A 22,102-nucleotide genomic window follows, 5' to 3' on the forward strand; every position below is an offset into this window, starting at 1 on the left:
TATTTCTGGCAGACTTAAAGAGAACAAATGTGCAGTAAAATTTAACAAGTGGAAGCAGGACAAAATTCCAGAAAATTTTGAAAGCCAGGCAGAGAGTCTGAGTCAGTGAGTTACTGAGGGTTCTTTGGTATGGTGACATGATAAAAAGCATATATTATGAAGAGAAGTTAACAGCAATACATACATTACAGTTGGCGGTTGCTGAGACTTGAGACTGAAAAACTGCTACAAATTTGCTGGAGTAATTTAGACACAAAACAAAAAGGGTCTATGTGGGAAAGAAAAAAAGAACCAACTTTGATAGACTAAAAATACGGGATGTAAAAAGAAAAAATAGTTACAGATGTTTCAAGGTTTGAAACCTGGGAGGCCAGAAGAATAGTGGCAACACTAATAGAAATGGAGTGATTGGAGGGAGGGAAATTTAAGAGGGGAAAGATGCTGTGTTTTGAATATATTAAGTTTGAAATAACAGTAAGATATTGAAGTGAGCATGTTCTGGATACAGTTAGAAATGGAAGAGTCAGGCTATAACCACTTAGAACCAAGTGTAACCACTAAGTAACCACTTAGAAGCCAAGTGTAGAGAGATACAGATTTGAAAATCATCAGTAAACGATAGTTGATGCCACAAAAGTAAACATTGCAAAAGAGTGGAGTAAGTGCTACAGACTGTCTTGGGGGGGGAATAACTGTAACAATTTGGCAGGAACAGAAAGATAAAGCAATAAAGATGATAAAATGGAGTGGTTTTTAGAATATAAATTTTTTTCTTTTTTTTTGAGGAAGATCAGCCCTGAGCTAACATCTGCTGCCAGCCCTCCTCTTTTTGCTGAGGAAGACTGTCCCTGAGCTAACATCCGTGCCCATCCTCCTCCACTTTATACATGGGACGCCTGCCACAGCATGGCTTGGTAAGTGGTGCATAGGTCCACACCCAGGATCCGAACTGGTAAATCCAGGGCTACCCGTGCAGAGCATGCAAACTTAACCACTACACCACCAGGCCAGCCCCTAGAATGTAAACTTCTTGAGGTGAGAACTGAGTTCTATGCATCTTTGATCCCAGTGCCTGCCATAAAATAGGCACTCCCTAAGTGTCTATGAAATGAGTGAGTCGTCACCGAGGGAAGAAAGGAATTAGGAAAGAACCGTCTCAAACTAAGGGATGAAAAGGAGTTAACAGTTACAGAGTGTCCACTCTGCCAACTGGAATACCTTTTGACCAGAGGTCCCCAAACTTTCTCGCTTCACGGCACCCTTAAGATCTTGGTGATTTTTTACCCAACCTCTATGTCAAAAGAAATACCAACCATTGTGTTAGCACACAAATACTTAAATTGTTTGGACCTAACAACTTCATAGCCATTTGAAAAAGTAACACACCTAAATTAAAAGAAAACATTTGCATTTCATTCTTATTAATTACATTTACTTCCTACTGGGATACATGTACCTAGAGCACAACTTCTCAAATCTTGGAATCAGACTGAACACTGCCACCCTCACTCCCTCCACGTTGATTTTCATGTGATGCATGCTTTCTATCACAACTACTGAAAACCCATCTCCACAAAGACGTGACATTATCAAAGGAATACAATGCAATTTAATGTTGAAACTGAACAAAATATGTTGACTATTTTGTGTTTCACTTATAAAACTGAAAATATTATGTAGTGCCTTTGTGAGTGCACTGCAGAGCCCCAGGGAGCCTGAATGGACAGTTTGGGGACTGTGGCTTTAAACTACTGAAAAGAAAGGATTTCAAGGCATGGTAGTCAATAGCGCAGAGATACTAAAGAGGATAAGAATTTTTTAGAAAGTCATTGGATTTTGGGGGAGGAAAAAAAAGAGGCTTCAGGTAACCTTTAACATTAAAGTTTAACAAATGGCAATAAAAGAAGCCAGATTGCAGGGAGTTAAGAAGGGAAGGAATACACTGAAAGAGACAGGAGTAAGAGGGGGAATCTGGTAATAAACGGTGGAAGAAAGAGTAGATGAGTACTTGAATGGATAGCAGATCACACAAAGTGTTTGGATATTTTTAAGACAAGGAGAAATGAACATAGTTTACAATGGGACAAAAGGAGTTAATGGCTAGAAAGATTAAAAAGGGGAGGAAAAAAGACATGAGATTCAGATTATAGCTAGATATCAATTTTAGAGTAATAGAGATAAACTCTTCATCCAAGACAGACAAATAGTGATATTCTGAGCCTACTGTGGAATAGCCTCAATTTTCTCTATAGAGCAGAGTGTGACAGTAAGTGTAAACAAAGAGGAAATACCAGGGTATGAAGCAGAAGAAGAGGTGGAACAGGCACTGTAGAACATTTACAAGGGCCCGACAGAAAAAATAAATAATAGGGCATGGAACATTAGAAACATTTATATATTAACTATAAACATAAAAATAGATATTGTTTAATACTTAATGCCCATATTTAGGGCATAATCCAGAATACATATTTATTTATTGACCCTTTGAAAATATAAAAAATGTTTACCTTACTCAGTAAAGTTAAACTTATAGCTGGTATTGTGACAAAAAGAGAAGAATAAAGTAATAGAAAAAAGTATAAGCTATGTTGATTCATATAAACAAATACTGGAAACACAGGCTAATGAAGATAGATGGTATTAATTTGAATGTTTTATGATACTCCAGCTGGTTCTCTCTCCAAAGGAAATGAAGTTTAAATCACATAGGTAGAACTATTACAAATTCTAGTTAACTAACATCATATAAAACTTTAATTATGAAACAACTGAAATTAAAAAAATATTTACCTGAGCATCTATACTTTAACATTTTGGAACAACTGTTGGTTGCTAGAAAACTGATAACTTCTTTATTTATTATATCGGAACATAATGTAAATGGATCTAGAAAAAAACAGCAAAATGGAGGAATTTTTTGATTAATGGAAAGGACGTGACATTTACAAGATTTATTAATTCTCAAGATTTTCATAAACTTAGCCCAGTCCTACACATCCAATCATCCTGGTGGATAAACAGAAAGGTTCTGGGTTTCAATAAAAGGTGACTGAAACACTTAGACCAGAAAGAGAGTCAAAGGCATGGCTTATATGTTAGAGGGCAGATATACCAATGTACATTTTTAGCTATATTAGTCACCTAAATATTTGTTTTCTTGAAAAATCAAAGAAGAAACATTTTTAATCATACCTGTTACTGGTAACTGCTGCTTTCTATTTTTGACAATGGGAGTTGGATGTTTAAAAACATGGTCGCTAAAAGAAAATAGACACCAGATTACTAAAAGTAAATATTCTGTTCAGTTTGTGGACACATGTTTCTGTAAGCAGAGGTGTGATTTTGGGTGTTTGGCAGGCAGAAGGAAATGGAGTCAGGATCTAGCAAAATCTACCAAATTCTGCCAAAGTAGGGTCTGCACCGGTTATAGCCTTGTTTCTAATAAGGGTAATAATATTGATGCTCGCAGAAACATGGGATAAAAAGTTGTAAAAAAGGAAAACAGAAACGAATGAGGGCAAAAAAAGGAAAGAAGAAAATCAGAGGGCCAGAGGGTAAGAAGGCTGGCCCAAGAACATATCTCACTGCTTCCCAATTCCACATCCTTGAGAAATCAAGCTAAAATTAACATCAAGAATGGTTTTAAAAAGGAAAAATGGGGTGGTGATGATGCAATCCATTTTCCCAATACTTAGTTTACTCTACAACCTTCCCAGAACATAGCAGCATCCTCTTCAGTTTCCCTCCTAGCACAGTAACCATTTAGAAGAGTATAACACAGGAAAGGGTCTAAGAAGAAAAGCTACAACAAACACATAGCAACAGAGACTGGATTAGTGGTTACCAGAGGGGAAAGAGGGAGGGAGGGAGGTGAAAGGGGTGATTAAGCACATGTGTGTGGGAATGGATTGTAATTAGTCTTTGGGTGGTAAACATGATGTAATCTACACAGAATTCGAAATATATTACAATATATACCTGAAATTTATATAATTCTATAAACCAATATTACTGCAATAAAATAAATAAATAACAACAAATAATAAAGTAAAATAAAAAAAGAAGAAGAAGAAAAGCTGCAATCCCAGGTCCAGCCCCACAGGCTACCTGGCAGGGAGAAAGGACACGTGCTGGAGGGGAGGTGTAGGGAACAGCTGAAAAGGCAAGCCTAAACCAGATTTTCATCACACCCTACTCTCTTTTATCATGTTAAATTTACAGATTGGTTTTTGCTACATTGCTGATGGATTATCAATGCATGCATTGTTTCTTCAGGTATAGGATTTCAGTTTAAGTTTTCTAAGTATCCTTTCTAAAATTCAAATCTGATCATTTCACTCAATTTAAAATTGTCATTGGCTCCCTATACCCTCTAAGTTAAAACAGAAAATCCTGAGTGTGAAATGCAAGGTCCTAGACGAACTGGCCCATACCTCCCCATCCAAACTCCTTTCCCAACATTTGCTACTTTAGGCTCCTCTCAAGACCATGTTTTATCATTTCTATATCCAAGTGATTAACAGTGTGGCACACAGTTATTAAACCGTACCTTGATTGAGAAACAAAATTCTTTTTTTCAAAAGTTGTTTCTTCATGTAAGTTTTGACTGCAGCTTGAATTGGCTTTACATAAAGTCTTATTTTTCCCACTCTCCCTATAACAAGCATTAACTGGATTTGTACTCTTTAACAAGGTCTTCATTTGGTCATCATTTGTACACGCTTGAGACATGACTCCATGGGATTTATAACTCTTAAACTTTCTAGACTGGCTCTTATCCTTATCTGCTTTGGGACCTCCACCAATACTCTCGGCATGGAGGTATTTCAATGTATTTTGAATATTTATGTTCATAGATGAAACATGATCCTTATATTTTTCTCTTCGTATTTCTTCCTAGAATGTAAAAATGACAAGTAAATAATTTCAAGATAATCTATTTGCTTCATGATCCAATTTACACTCCCTTTAAGTAATGCAGAAAAACTTTATGATTGCCAGTAGAATATACATGATAAAAGGGCAATTTACATTAGGAAGAAAAGGGAGTTTATTCAATAAATGATTTTGGGACAATTGGGTAGCCATCTGGGGAAAAAAATAAATTGCATCTGTATCTCACAATTTACACAAAAAAACTCAAAATGAATGAAATATTAGAAGTTGAAATTATATATGTTCTAAAATAAACCATGATATTTTAATATTCTCAAGGAAGGAAGGCCTTTCCAATATTACATAAAGATCAATAAATCATAAAAGAAAAAAGCTAATATACTTTACCAGATAAAATTCTGCTAGAGACCAAGAACAATATGGGGGGGAAGGACTAAGAGGCAGAAAGGGACAGAAGCAAAACCAAATGATAAAACACCTAGAAAAAATATGTATAAGTGATATCTTGGGCCACAGTACAATTTTTCTAATAATGTTTATAAAAAGCTACAACAAAGAAATATGAGAAAGATCAACAATAGTACAGAAAGACAGACAAAGGAGATGAACAGTCCACAGGAAAGGAAATACAAATAGCTCTTAAACATAGTAAAAATGCTCCATGCCACTTGTAATAAGAGAAATCAGTAAGATAATCTTTCCTCATCTATGACACTGGCAAAGATCAAAAGGGTAGAAGGGAAACACTCTCATATACTATGAGTGGGAGTGTAAACTGATACAACCTCTATGGAGAAAAAATTTGACACTATCTTTCATAATAAAAATTGTGCATATCTTTTTTAAAAATCCTACAGATATACTTTCACAAGTGCAAAATGCTACTAACTGCAGCATTGTTTCTAATCTCTAAAGGTTAGAAATAACCTGAATGCTCATCAGAAAAGGAGCTAGCACATCCACATAATGGAATACTCTGCAATTGAGAAAAAAAAAAAAAAGAATAAAGAGGACTTCCAGATAAAGATGATGAATTTAACATCCATATTTATTCTTGGTTATTTTTTTTTTTTTTTGAGGGAGATTAGCCCTGAGCTAACATCTGCTGCCAATCCTCCTCTTTTTGCTGACGAAGACTGGCCCTGAGCTAACATCCATGCCCATCTTCCTCCACTTTATATGTGAGACGCCTGCCACAGGATGGCTTGCCAGATGCACCAGGGATCCGAACTGGCAAACCCCGGGCTGCCAAAGTGGAACGTGTACACTTAACTGCTGCGCCATCAGGTGGAGTCCTATTTTTGGTTCTTTAACAAAAAACAACTAGAACAGTTTTTAAAAAGGCATAAACCCATAACTACAAGGAGAAATGGAAGAAGAAATAAAAGTAACAAAATTTTGGAAACTGGAAAGCAGATAGGTGAATGATAATCTACTTAACCGACTTGATACAGCTGAATCCAAAGCTGACAATGGGAAAAGTCAAGAAACTACCTAAGATACGCTACCAAATTCTCAAAAGCCTTAGAAATTGGCTAGGAACCGCTAGACGGTGAGGTGAAGGTGGGATTAAAAATAGGAAGAATGAGGGGCCGGCCCCATGGCCAAGTGGTTAAGTTCGCACACTTGGTTTTGTTGGCCCAGGGTTTCACGGGTCCAGATCCAACATGGCACTGCTCATCAGGCCATGCTGAGGCGGCATCCCACATAGCACAACCAGAAGGACCCACAACTAGAATATACAACTATGTACTGGGGGGCTTTGGGGAGAAGAAGAAGAAGAAAAAAAAAGACTGGCAACAGATGTTAGCTCAGGTGCCAATCTTTAAAAAAAAAAAAAAGAAATGTTGCCCCATCACTCAGCTCATTCTGATCTTTCCCTTCACACAGTTTCTTTGGTAGTTATAATCAACCTTAATTTAAAAAAAAATAGGAAGAATGGATGAAAGTCTGTTTAAGAAGTAGTTGGATTACTGAATCCCAACTCCCACATCACACACTTATCAGGCAGTTGAATGACACCAGAAGGGTTTCTCCTTCCCCAAGGCTAGAAGTTCAATCTCTGAAGGGGATAAAATAGTCTGCCCTGAAGGACGCCAAGCAAAGGTGAACGCAGAATACTATCGAGAAACAAAGACTAAGCACGTATTTATATACCAAATACTAAGACCTCCAACTCTCTTCCCCTCTGTTTGATTCCAGAACACTGGTTGACAATCTCTAGGCAGATCAGACATTGGAGGTTCTCAAAAAAGTGACCCACCCAATTCATCCTATGAGAATCCACAGTCAACAAATTTCCAAGGAGATTTTCAGTGTCTGACTCTTAAATATGAGCAGCAACCAATGACCACCAGAAATCTGAAGAAAGCTAGAGGTCAAGAAAGAAAGAAAGAAAGAAAAACAAAACTCAGAGGAGAAGGACAGGGTAAAAAGAAAAAAACTTTTTTTTTCTTTTTTTAAAGATTGGCACCTGAGCTAACAACTGTTGCCAATCTTTTTTCTTTTTCCTGCTTTTTTTCCCCCCCAATGCCCCTGAGACCGTTGTATATCTCCAGTTGTGGGTCCTTCTAGTTGTGGCATGTGGGATGCTGCCTCAACATGGCCTAAAGAGCGGTGCCATGTCCACGCCCAGGATCTGAACCCTGGGCCGCCAAAGCAGAGCGCGTGAACCCAACCACTCAGCCACGGGGCCGGCCCCGAAAAGAACTTTAAAAATGAAAACTATCATCTTATATTTAAGAGAAGAATGCCAATGAAGTCTTAAGTCCATGAAATAAGAGTAAGATAATTTAAAGGGAGTGAAAAAGAGGCCTTGGTAACTAAAAACAACAGAAGCGAAAAACGCAATAGATTTGTTTTAAAAGTACCTATGAGCACATTTCCCAGAATGTAGAACAAAAAAGACAGAGGAAGATAAGAGAGAAATGATAAAGAGGAGGACCAGCTCCAAGAAGTCAACAAAAAAATAATAAGAGTTTCAGAAAAGGAATAAAGAGAAAACAGAGAAGCAATCAACACAGCACAATGCAAGAAACATTCCTGGCACTGAAGGATACGAAGTTACCAGCGTGAAAGGACCCACTAAGCTTATGTACAACATAATGGATAAAAAGAGACTGACACCAAAATACCTCACTGTGAAATTTCAAAACATTGGGGGCCACCCTGATGGCATAGTTGGTTAAGTTTGTGCCCTCCAATTTTGGCAGCCCGTGGTTCGTGGGCTCGGCCCTGGCATGGACCTACATACTGCTCAAGCCATGCTGAGGTGGTGTCCCACATACAAAACAGAGGAAGATTGGCACAGATGTTAGCTTGGGACCAGTCTTCCTCACCAACAACAAAACAAAATGAAAACATTGGGAATAAAGATTACTCAAGCTTCCAAAGAGAGAAAACAGGGCACACCAAAGGATCAGAATGACTTTGGACCTCAAGAGTAACACTGGAAGCTATAAGACTGTGAAGCAACACATCCAATATACTGAGGGAAGGTGATTTCCAATCTAGAATACTTTGTCTAATCAAACTATCAGCTAATTCTGAAGGTAAAATAAAAATATTTTCATATTTTTAACGTCTCAAAAAAATTTATATCCTATGTATCCTTTCTCAGAAAGCTACAGAAGAATGTACTCTACCAAAATGAGGGACTAAAGCAAAAAACAGAGGATGACATGGGATCCAGGAAACAAGGAATCAAACAAGGAAGGATACCAAGAGAATCTATAAGATGACAGTAAAGGAGTAGCCCAGGGTAACAGTTAAGTACCTGCCATAAAGGGTGTACTAGTTATTAATTTATTGCCCCTCAACTCCAAACCCATCCTTTTTTGCCCTGCTTTGTAAAACTGAAACTATACTCTATGGACTACTATTCTATAGCTGGCTTGATGTTAGCCTCTGCCATTAGAAAGTGCTAGAGGATGAGGCCGGCCCCGTGGCCAAGAGGTTGGGTTCACATGCTCTGCTTTGGTGGTCAGGGGTTTCACAGGTTCGCATCCTGGGTGAGGACCTGGCACTGCTCGTCAGACCATGCTGAGGTGGCATCCCACATTGTGGAGCCAGAAGGACCTACAACTAGAATCACAACTATGTACTGCTGGGTTTTGGGGAAAAGAAGGAAAAGAAAAGAAGGTTGGCAACAGATGTTAGCTCAGGTGCCAATCTTTAAAGTGCTACAAGGATAATACAAGGCTGGAAGAGAAAGAAGGAATTTTATCTTCTTTTGGTGTTCTGCTGTTTTGAGTGGTGGCAAATGAATAGGCAGACCTGCACTATAACACATGTTAAAAGAGGCTCATAATTTCTCTAAAGCATAACTTCCCAGTGATACCACTCCTAGGTATTCACCCAAGAGAAATGAAAATGTACACTTCACACAAAGAAGTGTACACCAATGTTCATAGCAACATTATTCACAGTAGTCAAGATCTGGAAGCAATCCAAACAACCATCAACTGGCGAATGGATAAACAATTTACAGTATGTCCATACTATAGAGTATTAATCAGCAGTAAAAAGGAACAAAATATTAATAAAACATTGGTGAATTTCAAAAACATTATGTTAAGTGAAATAAGTTAAATACAAAAGATTATGTAATATATGATTCCATTTATGTAAAATTATAGAAAAGGAAAACTAGTAACAGAAAGCAGATCAGTGATTTCCTGGCCTTGAGGATGGGGAATGTGACTGTCTGCAAAGGCATACAAGAAAACATTTCAGGGTGAGTAAACTGTTCTATCTCTTGATTGTCTTGTTAGTTACACCACTGTATAAAATTATCATAACTCATCATGCTGTATACTTAAAATGTGTGATTATTAATGGATGTAAATAATAGCTTAATAAAAATTAAAATATTTCAGAAAAAAATAAATTTTTTTTAAAAGATTTTTTTATTGTTTTCCTTTTTCTCCCCAAAGCCCCCCAGTACATAGTTGTATATTCTTCGTTGTGGGTCCTTCTAGTTGTGGCATGTGGGACGCTGCCTCAGTGTGGTTTGATGAGCAGTGCCACGTCCGCGCCCAGGATTCGAACCAACAAAACAATGGGCCGCCTGCAGCAGAGCGTGCGAACTTAACCACTGGGCCACAGGGCCAGCCCCAAGATAATTATTTAAAGCAAAAATAATAACATTACTGGGCAGTTTACAACAAATGTAGCCTTAAAATGTATGGCAACAATGGCACAAAATAAAAGGGACATGTAAGCATTTTATTGTAAGGGTCTTACAACATACAAGAAGTGGAATAATATTATTTGAATATAGACCATGATAAGTTAAAGACACATATTATAAACTTTAAAGCAATCACTAAAAAAAACAAGAATGTTTAGCCAATAAACTGAGATATAATATTTTAAAATAATATAAAAGAAGGCAGGAGAGTATGAAAAAAGGACAAAGAACAAATGTGACAAATAGGAAACAAATAGCAATATGGTAGCCTTAAACCCAAACACACCAATAATTACACTAAATGTAAACGGAGTGATCACATCAATTAAAAGGCAGAAATTGTTGGAGGGGATAAAAAAGACCAAACTAGATGCTGTCTACAAGAAACCAATGCTAACTATAAAGACACAGATTACAAGTAAAAGAATCAAGTGATGGAGCAATAAAATATCATACATCCATATAACGGAAAATTATTTGGCTATAAAAAGGAATGGAGGGGCTGGCCCCGTGGCCGAGCAGTTACGTTCACGCGCTCTGCTGCAGGCGGCCCAGTGTTTCGTTGGTTCGAATCCTGGGCGCGGACATGACACTGCTCATCAAACCATGCTGAGGCAGCGTCCCACATGCCACAACTAGAAGGACCCACAACAAAGAATATACAACTATGTACCGGGGGGCTTTGGGGAGAAAAAGGAAAAAATAAAATCTTTAAAAAAAAAAAAAAAAAAGGAATGGAGTACTAATACATGCTAAAACATGGATAAGCCTTGAAAATATGACGCTAAGTGAAAGAAGCCAGTCACAAAAGAACCACATATTACATGATTCCATTCCTATGAAATGTCCAGAATAGGCAAGTCTATAGAGAGCTGATTAGTGGTTACTTATGGTTGGGGGTGAGAGGTACAGGGAAATATCTAAAGGGGATAGGGCTTCTTTTTGAGGCAATGAAAATATTCTAAAATTGACTGTGGTGATGGTTGGACATAGCTGTGAATATACTAAATGCTACTGAAATGTACACTTTAAATGGAGGAACTGTATATATGTGAATTACATCTCAGTAAGGCTATTTTTTAAAAAAGGAACGAAGTGCTGATATATAGTACAACATGAACGAACTCGGAAAACATTATGCTAAATGAAAGAAGCCAATCACAAAAGACATTATATTTCAATTTATACAAAATGTCCAGAATAAGTAAACATATAGACAGAAAATAGATCAGTGATTGCCTAGGCTGAAGGGAGGCTGGATGAGGGGAATATGGAGGGTGACTGCTAAAGGGTATGAGGTTTCTTTTTGGGGTGATGAAAATCTTCTACAATTGATTGTTACATAATGGTTGCACAATTCTGTGCATATACTAAAAACCAATGAAACATATACTTTAATTGGGTGAATTGAATGGTATGTGAATTATACATCAATAAAGCTGTTATGACAAAAATATACATATACACGTAGCAGGATATTTCCTCTAGAGTTGTTTACACTGGTGAGAAATGGAATATAATGTAAATATCCAACAGTAAAGGACTAGTTAAATCAATTATGGTACATCTATGATATTGAATACTACTTAGTTATCTAAAAGAACGAAATTACTATACTATACTAAGTTGGACACTATGTTTTTATTTTTAAAAATACATGCACATATGAAGACACAAAGCATACATATATAGAAAAAATATGGAAATGTGTGTATGTGTATATACATATTTACATAGGAGGAGAGAGAGAGAAAGAGATTATTACTTCTCCATCCTTTCCCTTTCTGGTACGCTTATTATACAGATATTAGATCTCCTGGCTCTATCTTCTATACCTCTTATTTTTTTCAGTCATCATTTCCACTTTTTAAAAATCTTTTTTTCTATGTTCAAGGATGATTCCTCAAGTATTACTACTGAATTTTAAAACCATTAAAATAAAAATAAATAACTTGGCAAGAAAACTTTTTACCCTCAAACTTTATTGTTACAAAATATTTGAAAAAAGTTCTATATTCTTTTGGGGGTTTTTTGGAGGAAGATTAGCCCTGAGCTAACTACTGCCGATACTGCCAACCTTCCTCTTTTTGCTGAGGAAGACTGGCTCTGAGCTAACATCCATTCCCATCTTCCTCTATTTTATACTAGGGACGACTGCTACAGCATGGCTTTTGCCAAGCAGTGCCATGTCTGCACCTGGGATCCAAACTGGCGAACCCCAGGCTGCCAAGCAGCAGAACGTGCACACTTAACCACTGCGCCACCAGGCTGACCCCTATATTCTTTGAAACAAAGAAGCCAACCTCATTTCCTTCTCTTTCAAGCTCTTCTATTCTGTGTAGAATTTCCTTTGCTTTCTTCCAACGCTCTTCAAGATTCTTCTCTTTCACATTTATGTCTTCAAATTGTTCTGCTTCATTTTCATCAAAAGAATGTTCTCCTAGACTTAGAGATAATTTCTCAGCTTTACAATAATGGGAAAAAATAGTGAGTTATCCATTACTAGAAATGCTATTTTAACATTTTAAATAAGAACAACCTCATACCTTATACCCCCCTCTCTAAATTTTGCCCAGCTAGACTATCTTAAGTGCCTAAATGGTAAGGAAAATAAGTGGAAAGCAAGTGCTTGGCAAAGGCCCAGGACCCAAACAGTCATAGATTTAGACCTTACTCTTCAGAGTTATACGAAAAAGAATAGCATGAAAATATGTTATGCCAGGTACATTAAATACCCTCAGGTGTATGGATACTGGTTTTAAAACAAAAACAGTTTTCATAAAGCAGTTCCTTCCTATAATCTTTTAAATTCTCTTTTCACATATTGTGGCAGCAATTTTTCTTCCACAAAGACCAGAATGCTTTTCATGGCTACTGCTCTCTGTGCTCCAGCCATACTGGCCATCAATTCCTTAAATGCATCAGGCTGCCTCCTATCACAGGGCCTTTGTGCCTCACTGTTGCTTATACCTGAGACACTTGCCCATAACAAATTCCCTTCTTTTCACCTAATTAACTCTAAACAATCAGATCTGAGGCTTAAGAATCACTTCCTCCCCAAGCCTTTTCTGTTCCAAGTCTAGGTCAGATTCCTTTGTTACAGGCTAAGATCTGTGCTCCATCTCTTCATAATTCTTATATTTAACTTATACATTCATTTTTGAGATTATTCAATTACTGTCTATTTCTTTAGTTAAACTAAGCTCTAAGAGTGCAAAGACTGTTGTTTCTTATCACTGTATCCCTAAATGCCTAGCACAGAGCCTGGCAAATAATAGGCATTCAGACATTTTTTAAATAAATGAACATACTTTATGATTTAATCATAAATCACCTTTAGCCCTGAAATTTAAGTCCTACAACTAAATTTGTCCACACTGCATAAAATAAGTGAATTATTTCTACTGTTGCTCTCTTTCATGTAGGTTTTTTATATGCTGAAATACTCTAGCTGTCATGTCCAAATTATATATTCTGCTTTTCAAATGTAAAAAGAGCCTGGGAGCTAAAGGGGCTTGGCTCATCAAAGCAGATATAAATTACCCTTCATAAACTTTGGTTGGTATTTTCTTAAAGTAACAGAAAACTTACTAATTTTCTTGCAGTTGTGAAGCACAAAAGTGGCAGCTTTGTTTAGTTCCTCATTCTGAGATTCAGTTAAGGCTTGTATCATGAGTGGAAGCCCATTGTTTTTAAAAAGGTCATACTGATTTTCCTCTGGAAAACATCAAAAATTAAAGAGTTATTTTATCATAAACTATCTGCATGAGGTCAAAATTCTTCCTTGTGATAATTATCAACATAGTTCAGGTTTTAAAAATGGAGAAAAACATAAATAGTTTCAAAGAATTTTCAATTCAGAAAAAAATCCACTTATATAAAATACCTAAGTCTCAAAAGTGATGGTCTCTGAAATATAGCCACAGAATAGTATCATGCCTCATAAAAGTAAACAAATTGCCCTCACTTGTTTTTTAAAAAGGTATAGTAAATTCTAAATTATACAAAGGTTAAGAAAAAGAATAGAGAAACTGATAGAGGGAGTGGAAAATGAGGGAAAGAAGAGAGCAGAGAGGAGAGTAGAAAAATGGGAGGGGTGGAAGAGAAGAGGGAGGAGATTCAAAGAAGAGAGAATGGGAGAGAGAGGAAAGAGGAGAGGGTCAGAGAGGAGGAGGCAAGAGGGCAGAGAGTGGGAGGAGATTGGAGAGAGAAGAAAATAGAACAGGAAGAGAAAAAAGAGAGAGGAGAGAATGATAGCTAGAGAAGGAAAGATAGAACTTTTAAAAGGTCTTCAGCAAGGGAGAACAGGATCAGATCTGTGCAGCAATATGAAGAGTGGATTGAAAAACTGAGTCAGAAGAGAACACAGGCAGGAAGCTACTGCAATAACATTGGTGAAAGATGTTAAGAAGCTGAGGGTCTAAGTTGCAAACGTAGCACTGGAATTAGGCAGAAAGGGATAGGGAGGGGTAAACAGAAATAGAATCACAGGTCTTAATGACTGACTGCATGGAATGGATGAAGAAGGAAAGGGAGCAAAACGATTGGTTTAGTGCCTGAAGGACTGGGAGAAAGGGAGTAACGGCCTTCCATATGACTAAGGGGAAAAAAACAAAAGCATATTTCTACTCCACTATTTTAATAAGCACATTAAATAAATCCAGTACTTACCACAATCCTCTGTGCAATGACCAAGAGTAAGCATGATGCTAAATTTTTCTCCTGAATCCAGACTTTCATGAAGCAGTAATGCTAGAAGTTTTGAAACAATGTGGTATTTGGCTAATACTACCCCAAAAGTAGCTATTGGTATAAAATAGATTAAAAAAAAGATAGTAAGTACAAACTTAAAACTTATAACTATACATATACTATTTTTCAGATTTTATCCTGGGAGAATGATATTATATATCTATATAAGATCTAATATTCATATCTCATATAACATCTAATGTGTATGTGTATATATATGTGTGAATATAAATAAATGCATTGGAATAAGATGGTGGCCTATATGGCCCTCATTAATCCCTCTTCCCATACTAAAGACATTTTACTAAAGTAAGTTTTTTGAAGAATGGTTTCTTCTTAATTGTCCTGCATAATGTTGTGAATATGAAGTAATGATATTACCTACTAAAGTTGTATATGCTAAATCTCACCTTACACGCCTCTTCTTATCTAGATTGGACAGTAAAGACCTTGCTAAGTAACCAGTTCCTGCCTGTCACTGAAATACACTATCCACTGGCTATGGTTCTACTGATGTGAATGATGTAATGAAGCATACCTGAAGCTACGCTGAGATGTCACAAAATTCAAGAAGTCCACCATGTAAGCTATACTTCTCCTCATGAGGCTTTTAAAGGAGTTTATCCAGAGTCTAACAATATTGATTTCAATAATAAACTTGTGAATTCCTTAAGGGACTATATCTTAATCATTTTGGTATCTCTACAGCTCACATAGAGCCAAACACATAACAGGCCCTCAATAACTGATTTTTTTTTAAATTATCTGCTTTTTTTCAGTTATCTGTGAATGTCAAGAGTTGCTTGTTACCAAGATTCACAGACTATCATTCCTCATTGTTTGTGCGTGTGAGAAGCAGCCATGGGTTCAAGTGTGGTTCTGCGACTCACTAGTTATGGTGCATTGGGTAAATTAAACCTCATACTTATTAGAAAGAGGCATACCTTAATTCTTTATATAATCCTAAAAGATCTGTAAATTGGGCTTTCCATTCCTTATGTTTCCAAAACGTCCCTTGATTTCTCATCTAAACGTTTTAATTTAATGTTGCTTTTTAAGCAAAACAAAGGTTTGGGAATGATAGAATCTTATCTTGATTCTATCATTAGACAAACTCAGAAGACCTAGATTTGAACCCATGGGGAAGTCATAATCTCCATGGGAAAATAAAGGGTTGGACTAGATAATTTCTAAGATTCCCTCCCACTCGTGAGAAACTGGAAGTCCAAGCCACGTTAGGGTTCAATCTACCATTTCAACTGTCACCATGCTAAATTCAAACAAAACGCAATTGTAGAAAAATTACTAAGCATTTTCACTCACGATTATCAGCAATGCACGCATCCACTGTCTTTGTCACCACCACTGCAAGCTTAGCACTGGAAAGAGTCTTGTGTGAATCAGATTCCAGTTGCACAAGAACTTGAGACAATACATCCAGTCCACCCACAGATATAAAGTGTTTCTGAACATATGCTTAAGGAATAAAGTAGCAAAACTATGAATATCTCAAATAGGACAGGTGTATGGTCTCATTCAATTAATTCACACTAAGTATACATTAACTTGACTTTTTCAAATGCTAAAAATCTCAAAATTACAGAATTAAAAATCTAATCTTTACCTGTGCATATACATAGACATAACATAGATTATTTATGTAAGAAACTCACTTTGACATAGTACAAGTACATGTATAATACAGTATTTCTTTCCTGTGTTTTAGGCATCTTTTTTGTTTCATTTAGTGAGAACTGGTATATTTTGTAAAAATGACATTAACTCAAGTCTTTCAATAGAGCTATAAAGAACAGATTCATTCATTCAGTTTGGTATTGCAATTAGCAAGCTGCCTATTTCTGAATCCCAACATAACTCATTCCTCAGATTGCTTGAATCTACAAAGGGCAAAGTAATTTGTTCCAAAAGAACACGTATTTCATCCATCTTATTTAAGCCTAATTATTTTACTTCTTGGAGCATAAAATTATAACATATTATTGAGTTCCAACAATTATTTCAAGGAAAGATTCAATGACAGATAAACTTTTTTAAAATCTAAAGCCTTTTGTTCTCCTGTTGAAAATGATTCTGATGGGAAAGCATCCCTTGGGTCTGTGCATTCAATAGTCTCCCCAGCCCCTATCCAGCAATGGGCTAATAACAAATGAATATATGGACTAGTGATTATAATTATGCCACAAACCTCTTCCAAGTCTATCCTAGTACCATAAATTGAGCCAAGATGATTTAAACACCAATACTACTTTTCGTATTGTTCAATAAAACACAAAGATCTTAATCTAAAAAAATAATCATGTTCAGAATTTTCTGCTTCTGGGAAAAGAACTGTTAGGAAGTGATATTTAAGGACAAGCAAATATTTTCAATATTATGCAGATTCCAAAATTGGCTTCTTTACTACAAAGTATTTTCATTAAAAAAAAAAAAATGCTGGGCCTGGCCCCATGGCCAAGTGGTTAAAGTTTCGCAAGGTCCACTTCAGCGGCCAGGATTCATGGGTTCGGATCCTAGGCATGGACCCACTCCGCTCACCAGCCATGCTGTAGCGGCATCCCACATGCAAAAAAATAGAGGAGGATTGACAGAGATGTTAGCTCAGGGCTAATCTTCCTCAAACAAAAAAAAGAGGACAATTGGCAATGGATGTTAGCTCAGGCAAATCTTCCTCAGCCAAAAAAAAAAAAAAATCCTGAAAAAAGGAAGTATTTTTAAGCACTTAGACGAAAATGGCATTGTTACCACAAAGAATTTTAGTTACAGCCTATGTAATGAAAATTCAGACTTATAAGTAGAATATCCTAGTCTATACCTGTACACTGAATATTTCAAATTTCCTCTAATCTATATTTCATACCAGTTTGCTAAGAGTATTGAGGTCCTATGACTATTACTCTTCCAAGTTGGCTTTTGGAGAAAGAGGAAATACGAAAGCATCATGGAAATAGACTCCAATTTTTCAAATTAGAGAGATATGTTCCTTTGCATATAAAACATGACTATTGGTTTTAAACACCTGAATATAGATAGACACCAGCAATGTATGAGAAAGTTCTAGTTGCACCACATTCTCATCAAATATTTAATATAGCCTTTTTGCTTTTAGCCACGCTAGTGGGTGTACAGTAGCATCTCCTTGGGATTTTAGTTAGGATTTCTCTGATGACTAATGATTTTGAGTATATTTTCAAGTGCTTATTTAATATTCATATCTTCTTTGTTGAAGTATCTGTCCAAATCTTGCCTATTTTTTCTAATCATTAGGTTGTTTTTTGTCTTATTGATTTGTAAGAATTCTTTATTATTCTGAGTACAAGTTCTTTATCAGACGTATATTTCACAAATATTTTTCTCCCAGTCTATGACTTGCCTTTTCATCTTCTTAGCAAGATCCCTGAAGAGCAAAACATTTTAATTTCAGGGACATCTATAATTTTTTCTTTAGTAGCCCATGCTTTTTGTGTCCTAAGAAATCTTTGTCTACTCCTAAGTTATGAAGATTTGCTCCTATGTTTTTGTCTAGAAGCTTTATAGTTTTAGTTCTTACATTTAGGTCTATGGATCATTTCAAGTTAATTTTTGTATACTGCGTAAGATAAGGATTGAGATTCATATTTTGCATATATATACCCACTTTTTCCAGCACCATCTGTTAAAAAAGACTATCTTTCCCCACATGGAATTATTGTGGTACTTCCGCAGAAAATCAACAACTATATATGTATGAGCCTATTTCTGGGATCTAATATGTCCATCGATCTCATATGTCTAGATTCACACCAACACCACACTTTCTTTCTTCTTTTTTTAAAGATTGGCACCTGAGCTAACAACTCTTGCCAATCCTTTTTTTTCCCCTCCTTTTTCTCCCCAAATCCTCCCAGTACATAGTTGTATATTTTAGTTGTGGGTCCTTCTAGTTGTGGCATGTGGGACGCCACCTCAACGTGGCCTGATGAGCAGTGCCATATCTGCGCCCAGAATCCGAACCAGCGAAACCCTGGGCCACCAAAGTGGATTGCGTGAACTTAACCACTCGGTCATGCGACCAGCCCCCCACACTTTCTTGATTATAGTATAGTAAGTATTGAAATCAGGTAATATAAATCCTACACTTCTTGTCTTTTTTCAAAACAGTTTTTACTATCCTAGCCCCTTTGCATTTCCCATGTAAATTTTAGAATCAGCTTGTCAATTTCTACAAAAAGCCTGCTGGGATTTTGAGAGGGAATGCCATGAATCTAGAGATGAATCTGAGAACTGAGATTCTAACAATATTGAGTCTTACAATCCATGAGTATATCGCCCCATTAATTTAGGTGTTATCTCAGAAATGTTTTATAGTTTTCAGCATATAGACATTGCACATATTTCATTAAATTTATCCTAAGTATCTAGTTTTTTTGATATTATTGTAAATGATAGTTTCCTTAAGTTCCCAATTGTTTGTGGCTAGTATATAGAAATACAATTGACTTCTGTATATGACTTTGTATCACGCAATCTTGCTAAAATTACTTATTAGTTGTAGTAGCTTTTTTGTAGACTCTTGGGATTTTCTACAGACAACCACATCCTATACAAATAAATACTGTTTTTCCTTCTTCCTTTTCGATCTCTATACCTTTCATTTCATTTTCTTGCCTTACTGCACAGGCTTGGACCATCTAGTAAAATGTTAAAGTAGTGACAGTGGCCATCCTTGGCTTTTTTTCAATCTTAGGGGGAAAGCATCAAGTCTTTCACCATTAAGTATGTTGGCTGCAGTATTTTATAGAGGCCCTTTATCATACTGAGGAAGTTCCCTTTTATTCCTAGTTTGCCAAAAGCTCTTGTCACAAATGTATATTGAATTATGTGAAAAGCTTTTCCTGCATATTTTGAGATTATTGTGTAATTTTCCTTTTCTAGTCTGTGAATATGGTGAATTTTCTAATGTTAAATCCAACTCACATTTCTAGGATAAATGCCACTTGGTCATAATGTATTATCCTTTCTATATATTGCTTCATTTGATTTGTTAACATATTGCTACGGGTTTCTGCATCTATGATCATACAGGACTTTGGCCTATAGTTTTCTTGTATTGCCTTTTTCTAGTTGTAGTCTGGGAGTAATGCTTATAAAACGTGTTGGGAAGTGTTTCTTGCACTTCTATTTCCTGGAATAATTAATGGAGAGTTTTATTTTTTTCTCCTTAAATGTTTGGTAGAATTCACCAGTGAAGCCATAAGAGCCTGGAATTTCCTCTGTGTTAAGGTTTTAAACTACAAATTTGATTTCTTTAATAATACAGGAACATTCAGGTAATCTATTTCTTCTTGAATGAGATTTGGTAGTTTGTGTCTTTCAAAGCATCTGCCCAATTCAGATAAGTTGTCAAATTTAGTGGCATAAAGTTTTCTACTATTCCTTTATTATCCTTTTAATATCTGTTAAGATCTATAGTGATGTCACCTCTCATTCCCAATGTTGGTAATTTAGGTCTTCTCTATTTTGTGATTAGTCTGGTTGAAGGATCCATTTTATTGACCTTTTTAAAGAACTAGCTTTTGGTTTCATTGAATTTTCTCTATTCTGTTCTTTTTCTATTTCACTTTTTCTTTTTCTGATCTCTTTATTATTTCCTTTCTTATGTTTACTTTGAGTTCAAATTGCTTTGTTTTCTAGTTTCTTAGGTGGAAACTAACATAACTGATTTGAGAGCTTTCTTCTTTTCTAAAGCAAGCCTTAATGCTATAAATTTCCCTATAAACACTGCTTTTGGAGCATTCCACAGTTTTTTTAAGTTGTATTTTCATTATCATTCAGTAAAAATATTTCTAATTTCCTTTATGATTTATTCTTTGACTGACAGGTTTGTATTTTTTTGTTTTAGCTTGCTTTCTTTAGTACTGGCCTGTTTAAATTCCAGATATTTAGGGCTTTTATAGATGTTTTATTTTTACTTATTTCTAATTTAATTCTATGTAGTCAAAGAACACAATCTGTGGGTTTTTAGTTTGCTTATCCAGCTATTCTGTTTTGTGAGGGTATCTGGGGAAATTCTGCCACCATCTTCCCACTATCTTCCTAACAATATCTACTTTTAAGATTTTCCTATCTGCAATAGTCCAAATGCATCCAAAATGACCCAAGTCACCGTAATAAAATCAATCCATTAATTTAATTAATTCAATAATTAATTCAACAAGTTTTGTTATGCTTTGAAATATTTTTCTTCAAGTATAACCTAGAGAATAATAAATACTTACTGTTATTTGCAAGAGTAAGTCCAATAAATGAGCAAATAGGGCGAATTATCTCAGGTTTCATGCAATTGATTAGCCAGTCATTAGCATGTGGGAAAAGTGAACAGCAAAGCATTTGATTCTCATCTGAAAGTAGACAAAGTCAATCATGCCTTAATATATTTGGAAAATGTCAGCTTTCATTTGTTTTTGTCTTTATTTTTACCTTTAAATATTTGAGATAATTACCATTTTGAGGATTGTTGACACAGACACATAGAGTACTACACACTGAAGACCACAACTGATAACTCTGGAAAACATTTTTATCTGACAAATTCAATTCATATTTTGAAAGAGCTGTCCTATTAGATTAAAAAGAAAAGGAAGCAAATTAATACAAATGTGTTAAGGTCTTAAGTAATAAATAATTAATAACAAGAAATTTATATTTGCTTACCTGAACAACTGTGACAGAATTGTTATACAACCTGTTTCTCTCACAAGCGTTTGTCCAGTCCCTTAAAAAAATAGTCATACTTTACATGAATATGATTTTTATTTAGAAATAATTTTGCAGAAATGGAAAATGACATTTAAGTAGTATTTTCAATAAGTAACTTTTAAATTGCTTTAAAGCATTACAAAGTATAAGAATTATAGTGGATAAAAATCTGTCATCAAGATTATTACGGAAAATACATTTACCGATGTTTAGAAAATGATAGTATTAAAATTTCCTCTAAAAATTATAAAACACTTGTTTTGCATGGTTCTGTGTTACAATACCAAAGTATGCTCCAAAACAGAAAAACATAAATTCAAAATAGAAAAATAAAATCTAGAAGTGTTTTAAATGCTTATAAAATTTTTAACAATTTGAAGACATAAATAAAGCAACGTTTAAAAATAAACTTTGCCTGGGCAATAGGTATACAGGAACACTCTGTACTCTCTTTGCAACTTTTCTGTAAATCTAAAATTATTCCAAACTAAAAGCTAAAAAAAA

At 35.6% G+C, this 22,102-nt stretch overlaps 1 protein-coding gene across 4 annotated transcripts in view; it reads right to left on the reverse strand.

The window, feature by feature from the left end:
* TERB1 (telomere repeat binding bouquet formation protein 1) overlaps positions 1-22,102 on the reverse strand; it is a 44,430-nt gene that overhangs the window by 6,431 nt on the left and 15,897 nt on the right. For all 4 annotated transcript variants that reach the window (XM_046683264.1, XM_046683265.1, XM_046683262.1 and 1 more), the window contains 10 exons: positions 21,554-21,614; positions 21,343-21,458; positions 21,118-21,240; positions 16,166-16,318; positions 14,762-14,893; positions 13,682-13,807; positions 12,394-12,554; positions 4,553-4,899; positions 3,196-3,260; positions 2,794-2,889 (listed from right to left, as the gene is read on the reverse strand). In XM_046683264.1, coding sequence (XP_046539220.1) covers positions 2,794-2,889; positions 3,196-3,260; positions 4,553-4,899; positions 12,394-12,554; positions 13,682-13,807; positions 14,762-14,893; positions 16,166-16,318; positions 21,118-21,240; positions 21,343-21,458; positions 21,554-21,614 — 1,380 coding nt within the window. The remainder of the gene's footprint in view (positions 1-2,793; positions 2,890-3,195; positions 3,261-4,552; positions 4,900-12,393; positions 12,555-13,681; positions 13,808-14,761; positions 14,894-16,165; positions 16,319-21,117; positions 21,241-21,342; positions 21,459-21,553; positions 21,615-22,102) is intronic.

Source organism: Equus quagga, chromosome 13 (assembly GCF_021613505.1).
Source record: "Equus quagga isolate Etosha38 chromosome 13, UCLA_HA_Equagga_1.0, whole genome shotgun sequence".
Taxonomy (NCBI): domain Eukaryota; kingdom Metazoa; phylum Chordata; class Mammalia; order Perissodactyla; family Equidae; genus Equus; species Equus quagga.